Source organism: Tupaia chinensis, unplaced genomic scaffold (assembly GCF_000334495.1).
Source record: "Tupaia chinensis unplaced genomic scaffold, TupChi_1.0 Scaffold000067_1, whole genome shotgun sequence".
NCBI lineage: Eukaryota > Metazoa > Chordata > Mammalia > Scandentia > Tupaiidae > Tupaia > Tupaia belangeri.
Window position 1 is genome coordinate 3,007,080 of NW_006159526.1, and position 6,939 is coordinate 3,014,018.

General features: G+C 64.4%; 2 protein-coding genes across 2 annotated transcripts in view; one reads left to right on the plus strand and one right to left on the minus strand.

Moving 5' to 3' along the window:
* Positions 1-1,871, plus strand: part of PPP1R37 (protein phosphatase 1 regulatory subunit 37) — a gene marked incomplete at its 5' end in the record, with an annotated part of 56,795 nt that extends 54,924 nt beyond the window's left edge. Inside the window, 3 exon segments of the mRNA XM_014583010.1 lie at positions 1-674; positions 977-1,067; positions 1,164-1,871. Of these exon segments, the coding sequence (XP_014438496.1) occupies positions 1-674; positions 977-1,059 (757 nt within the window).
* A 4,098-nt stretch (positions 1,872-5,969) lies between these two features.
* Positions 5,970-6,939, minus strand: part of NKPD1 (NTPase KAP family P-loop domain containing 1) — a 10,687-nt gene continuing 9,717 nt past the window's right edge. Inside the window, 1 exon segment of the mRNA XM_027766925.1 lies at positions 5,970-6,939. This exon segment is cut by the window's right edge and continues 103 nt beyond it. Coding sequence (XP_027622726.1) covers positions 6,251-6,939 — 689 coding nt within the window. The 3' untranslated portion in view covers positions 5,970-6,250.

Below are 6,939 nucleotides of genomic sequence, written 5' to 3' on the forward strand. Positions count from 1 at the left end.
GCTGCAGCTGTCGGCCTCCATGCCCGAGATCACTGTCACTGAGCCCCAGCCCGACGACGAACCCGGGCCCGAGGGGCATGAGCAGCCTGCGGACGAGCCCCATGCTGGGGCGCAGAACGGGGCTCCAGGCCCTGGGCCCAGCCCCGACTCAGACTCGGACTCAGACTCAGACTCGGACGAGGAGGATGAGGAAGAAGAGGATGGGGGAAAGGATGAGGCCAGCGTTGACCAGAGTCCCTTGGCCCCCTGCCCTGTCCTGGTGCCCCCCACAGACTCCCGAGGCCCTGGGGACAGGAGCCCCCCAGGCAGCCCCTCCTCCCCAACTGAGCAGCGGATTTCTGTGTCCAGCCCAGGCCGGGGCCACAAGGTGTTTGTGGTGACCCGGGTGGAAAGTCCACCTGAGAGGCCGGAGCCCCCCCGGCCCCCCGTCTCTGTGTCCTCCCCCTCCCCCATCTTGTCCTCCCCTCCCTCTCCACCTGCTTCCCCTGTCCCACCACCAGCTGAGGCTGTTGACACCCAGGACCCACAGTCATCCGAGCCTCAGCCACAGCCGGAGCCGCCTCAGTCAGGGCCACCACTGCCCAATGGCCTGAAGCCCGAGTTTGCTCTGGCACTGCCCCCAGAGCCACCCCCTGGGCCTGAGGCCAAGGCGGGCAGCTGCGGCCTGGAACACGGTGAGGAGGGCTTGAGCAGGGCAACTCCAGGCTCACACTTGCTCCTTGGTGGGCCTCAGTTTCTCCTCTAGAGTGGTCCTTGAGCGGGCAAGGACAGGTGGGAATTGATCCTCCGTCCCCACGTGGTTCCTTTGGGTCCTGGGGGGCTGGGACATGCTAGATGTGTTGCCTTGACTCCAATGCTGGTCCCTGGGGCCTCTGCTGGCCTGAGGGCCTGACTTGGGCAGGGCTGGTGGGGACAGGTTGGCTTCTGTCCACCCAGTCCCCACCAACTGGAGGCCACCGGCCCGCCCTCCCCACAGAACTGAGCTGCTCCGAGAACGCGAAGGAGCTCGAGGAGCTGCTTCTGGAAGCCAGTCAGGAATCTGGGCAGGAGACACTGTGACACTTTAGGTGAGGCGAGGGCCAGGTCCCTGGAGCCCCTGGGAGCTGGGGAGGGGCTGGGGGAGCCCCTGGCTCTGACACTCCCTTTCTCAATCTCTTCTCAAGTTCCTTTTTTCCGGTCGGTCTTCGATGGACTGAGGCCAGAGCCATGAGAATCTGCTCACCCTCACCCCCAGCTTTCCTGAGGCCAAGGACGCCAGGGGTGTGGGGGCCATTCTGGGGACCCCCGCCCCCACAGCAACACTACAAGGGGTGCAGGAGCTACGGGGAGTGGTCCTCCCTGTCCTGACTGAGCACTTCTATTTGTGTGTCCACTACTCGAAGACTCGGCTGGGGGTGGATGGGAGGACGAGGAGGGGCGGCCTCCAAGGACTTCGGGCCGCGCGACTGGACTCCTGTTCTGGAGAGGCCTGTGGGGCCAGGTCTGCCCTACTGAGGGCAGGAGTCCAGGGTGGTGGTGGGATGGGCCCAGGGCCGAGAGTGGGACCAGGCAGGAGGCAAAGCGAGGGAGGGTAGCAAGTGGTGGTGGAGATTGGCGGGACAGCCCCAGGCAGGGGGAAGGCCGGGCCGGGTGGGGTGGGAGTAGAGGGTCAGAGCTTTCTTTCTCTTAAGTGCAATAAATCTATCAGGGAGCTGGGGTGGGAGTAGCTGCAGGTCTGGGGGACTGCTGTCCAGGCCACTTGCGGCTGCACCCTGAGAGGCACTACAACCCACGGGCGGGCGGTGTGGGTGGGCACAGGGCTGGGCAGGGGCTCCTCCTGTCGGTGCAACAATGTTCACACCTTTTCAGATAAACCGGGGCTGGGTTCACCATTGCCTGCTCTCTGCTTCGTGCTGACCCACGTGCCCCCTGCAGGGACCCCGACAGCTCCTGATCAGGAGCCAGCCACTAGGTACATGCCGTGGGACCCCCACGGGACCAGGAGACGACAGATAGGAGCCACCCTCCCACTACAGTGCCCCCGTGTGTCCCCTCACCCCCACGTCTAGTCCCCTGTGCACAGCCAGGTCAGGGACCTCCCAGTCCAAGGCAGTCTGGGGGCTGCACGGGGCACTCGGCTCGGCAAGGGCAGATCCCAGCCCACTTGTTCTAGGTGGCAGCGTGCCAGGTACGAGTCAGTGCCGCCCAGTATGCTCCTGGGCTGCAGCGGGAGGGGTGTTGAGCATTTCTAGGGGGTGTCCAGTTCTTCAGAAGAGAAGCACCTGACGGGAAAGCCTTGGCCACCCACGCCCTTTCAGGTGCAGAGGCTGCCACGCCGGGCGTAGGGGTACCAGAGCGAGGCTGTGACAGTCACGGGGTCTGAAGATCGAGGCCCTCCCAGCCCCTCCCATGTATGTGACCACCACCTTCCCTACTGCAGCCACTCGGTCCACACTCGGGCCAGTGGCAGCTACAGGTTGTAACTGCTCCCCAGGACAGCACACTTAGCACTTCTGTGTGGGTGCAGGGCTCAGGGAAGCCCCCGGGCCTTGTGCGGGGCTGGGAGACACCTGTGCAGCCAGCCTGTGGCCGTGTGATGGGGTGGTGTAGCAGCCCCTCACTGCCGAGACCAGAGACTATGAGGTATTGGCCTCGGGGTGCTGAGAATCTGGTCCTTTGCCTGGTTGGGGTCTGTCAGAGCAACCCCCAAAGACCTTAATATAGACCTTTGGTCACTTCCAGCCTTGCCCTCCACCACAATCTGCTTGCACTCCAGGCACGGCGGGCTGGGGCAGGTGCCTGAGGCCCACCCAAGAGGACCTGGGTCCTCTTCCCAGTCCTGTCCTGGCCCTCTTGTTCAAGCTCAGGGTGAAGGAGCCAGTCTGTCACGGGTTGGATGGTGTCTCCCGCCAATAAATAAAGCCCTACTTCGGACTGCGACCTTACTTGGAAACAGGTTTTCGCAGAGGTCGTCACTTTAGAATGGAGCCTTTAGGGTGAGCCCTGCTCCAGTGCGACTGGGGCCCTCATAGAGCGGGGCCCTTAGACACCGACTCCGCGGGAAGCCAGGATGGAGCGACAGGCATCAAGCAGGGAGCCAGACCTGCGGAACCTGGGGAGGCGCGGCGGTACTTCTGCCTCATTCTGGATTTGGGTTCCTGGGAGCCCCGAGACGACCAAGCACTCTTGTTCTGACTGTCCAGTTGGCGGGACGTTGCCACAGCAGCCTCAGGACAGGAGTACCCCGACTTCCGTGTGCTGGGTAGAGCAGGGAGTGGAGAGGAGCCCCAGGCCGAGTATGTCTCCCTTGGCCTTCAGCTCCCCAAGCACTTCGCAGGTTCCGTTTGGGAGCTATCACTGGAGTCACAGGGGACCTTTGACAACGTGGCCCAGTGCAGCACCAACTTACAGCTCTCAGTGCCCAGCAGAGACGTGTGCTGTCACGCGGGCGCTCAGAGTGGCAAGCAGCTATCCCTACCTGATCCTGGGCTAGGCGCCTTCCTAGCTGTCCCAGCTGTCACCCTGGGCCTTGGGAGTCCCTGCCTCCGGTGGGCAGACGGAGAAGGCAGCTGTCACCCTGTGGGCCTCAGGAGTCCCTGCCTCCAGTGGGCAGACGGAGAAGGCAGCAAGCCTGCTCCCTAACTCGCCATGGTGGGGAAGGAACATGTCACAGGCACCCCCATTTTGCTGGTGAGAATTGGCCCCATGGTCTCACCTAGGTCCAAGTTGTCGGGGAATGAGAGTCCGAGGGGGCAGGGGCCATCCAGCCAGTCAGGCCACTCTGACGTCTTTGTTTCGTTTTTTTACGAAGTGCCCCAGAACTCCAGCTGTGGCACATGGCCAACCGTTCGACCACTGCCTGGTGCCACGTAAGGGTGAATGCCGCTTCGTGGTGGTGCGGGGGTCTCCTCAGCCCTGCTCCCACCTGGCTCCCACCTCCAGACAGGTCTGTTCACGTCTGTCTCGCAGCAGCCCCCTCCTGGTACCAGGATGTTTTCACCCGGACTCCAGGGGCAAGAAGCAGGCCCAACTCCAGCTGGCTGTGGGAGGCAAAGAGGGCAGGTAGCTTGGCCCAAGGGCACGTCTCCAGACTGGCCGGTCACGAGGCCGGTGTGCACATGTGCGTGTGCATGCCCTGCATGTGGGCTGTGTCCTTGGGCAGGATCGCCCTGGGGCTGGGACCATCCCCAGCAGCCCCAGGCTCCTCCCACCAGTTTAGCCATACCAGGGAACACCTGCGTCCTGCTGGTCCCACTGCAGGCCACAGGAGACACCCCTGGCCACCTGATGCGATTGCTGTGGCAGTAGGGATGCTGGGCAGGGGCTGGCCAGGCCTGGGCACTGCACCCAGGCCTGGAGCTCAGGAGTGAGGCCAGCAGCGCCGGCCACATGGCCAAGGGCACGTGCCTTCAGAGTTTTGGGTACCTTTGGGACCGTTCCCTCAGGGCCCTGTCTTAAGTCTCATCCTTGCCCTCTGGCACCAGAGTATGTTCAACGTCGGTCCCTGCCACCTCTGCCCCTGCACGCACTGGGCTGGGCCAGGCACCACACGGTGCCATCCGTGTCTGTCCCAGTCAGGAGGGGAAGGCGGAGCACATGCCGAGGGCTCCCCAGCACACCACCCCCTGCATATCCCTGACTCGAACTCTGTCTGACCTCGGTGTCCCTCCTCCCTTGTCCTCAAGGGGTTGACCTGGTGACCAGTCGGTGACCAGCCTCAGGTGGCCCTGGAGTGACCTGTGGAGCAGGCACTCCCTGGACTGTTATCTGGAGGAGGCTGCACTGCCCTCACAACTGGCTGAGGTGCCAGGGAGGCCTAATTAACCCTGTGCTGAGGGTGGAGCCACCCCAGGTGGGGATGGGTGGCAGCTGCTGAGGTCACCGGCGTGTGTCCACAGCTGCGTTTGCATGCCCTGCATTTGGGCTGTGTCCTGGGGCAGGATCGCCCTGCGGCTGGGACCATCCCCAGCAGCCCCAGGCTCCTCCCACCAGTTTAGCCATACCAGGGAACACCTGCGTCCTGCTGGTCCCACTGCAGGCCACAGGAGACACCCCTGGCCACCTGATGCGATTGCTGTGGCAGTAGGGATGCTGGGCAGGGGCTGGCCAGGCCTGGGCACTGCACCCAGGCCTGGAGCTCAGGAGTGAGGCCAGCAGCGCCGGCCACATGGCCAAGGGCACGTGCCTTCAGAGTTTTGGGTACCTTTGGGACCGTTCCCTCAGGGCCCTGTCTTAAGTCTCATCCTTGCCCTCTGGCACCAGAGTATGTTCAACGTCGGTCCCTGCCACCTCTGCCCCTGCACGCACTGGGCTGGGCCAGGCACCACACGGTGCCATCCGTGTCTGTCCCAGTCAGGAGGGGAAGGCGGAGCACATGCCGAGGGCTCCCCAGCACACCACCCCCTGCATATCCCTGACTCGAACTCTGTCTGACCTCGGTGTCCCTCCTCCCTTGTCCTCAAGGGGTTGACCTGGTGACCAGTCGGTGACCAGCCTCAGGTGGCCCTGGAGTGACCTGTGGAGCAGGCACTCCCCGGACTGTTATCTGGGGGAGGCTGCACTGCCCTCACAACTGGCTGAGGTGCCAGGGAGGCCTAATTAACCCTGTGCTGAGGGTGGAGCCACCCCAGGTGGGGATGGGTGGCAGCTGCTGAGGTCACCGAGGGACACCACCCTCGGAAATGCCAGCTCCCGCCCTGCTCACAGAGGGGCAGGCCAGGGAATAGGGCCAGGGACCTGGGATCCCCTGAAGCCTGGACACTCCCAGAGGCCTGAGTCAGCCCAGCCCCTCTGCCCTTCATCTCCCTAGCTACTTCTGCTACAGCCGCGCCCACCACCCCCACAGCCCCTCCTCCCGCCAAGATGCCAGCCAAGGCTGCCAGCCTACAGCTCAGCACCCCAGCTGCCTGAGGAAGCGGGCTTGGCAGGATCCGGCAGGCCTAGTCACCAGTCCTGAGCCAGGAAGACCAGGACAGAAGACCAAAGGGGGCACACCACACCTTCGTTTATTGCACTTGAACCCGGGACCCTCGCTGGCCCTTCCGTACCACGGGGACACTGACACTGGTACTGGGTGCCCCTGGAGGGTCCTATAGGGCCCTCCCTGGCTCACAAGTCACCTGGGGGATGAGGCCACCATAGACCTCATCTGGATACTGGACCTTGGGCTTTGGGCCCAGTCCCCTAACTCTGGTCGGGACACAGAAGGAGTCAGCAGCCTCTGGCTGCCTGCCCAGTCCTCCCTTCAAGGCCTTACTGGAGTGAAAGGCGCTCAGGCTGGTGGCTTTGGCTTGCCCCCGTGGACCCAGTTCCGGGGGTGGTGGGCCTCGTGGGAGTGCCCTGTGCAGCCAGACAGGGACCCACCAGGGGCGTGTGCTGGGGACGCCCTGTGGGCGTGGCTGGATCCACTGGCAGCGCGAGGGGCGTCCCCAGCAGGGGACTTGGGCGGGCTGGGCGGCTTGAGCGTGCTGACCGCTCGGATGAGGCCCATGCGGCGACGGATGGAGTGGTCCAGGTTGACGGTGCAGCGCAGCAGGCTCTGCGCCTCCGCCACCGTGAAGGGGAAGTCTGCGCCCAGGAAGCGCTCGAACAGCTCGGGGTCGCCGTCCAGGTCGAGCACGTTCTGCAACGCCTTGGTCATGGTGTGCAGCTCGCGGCTGTTGTCACAGAATACGTCCCAGAGGCGCGTGCGGCCTTCGGGCGCGCCTCCCGCCTGCTGCCCGTCCTCCAGGCACTGCAGCACCCAGCTGAGGCGGCACGGCCACTGGTTGGCGAGCCCGACCCAGGCCACGGCCTGGCGCGGCGTGGGGCCCCCGAAGTCCCTCTGCTGCTGCTGCAGCAGGCGCACGGTGATGGGCACGGTGTTGACGATGCGCCGCATGGACACCACGTTGTCCGGCACGTACTCGTAGAGGCAGTCGCGCTCGTCGTGCAGGCAGAAGAGCGCCTCCTGGATGCGGC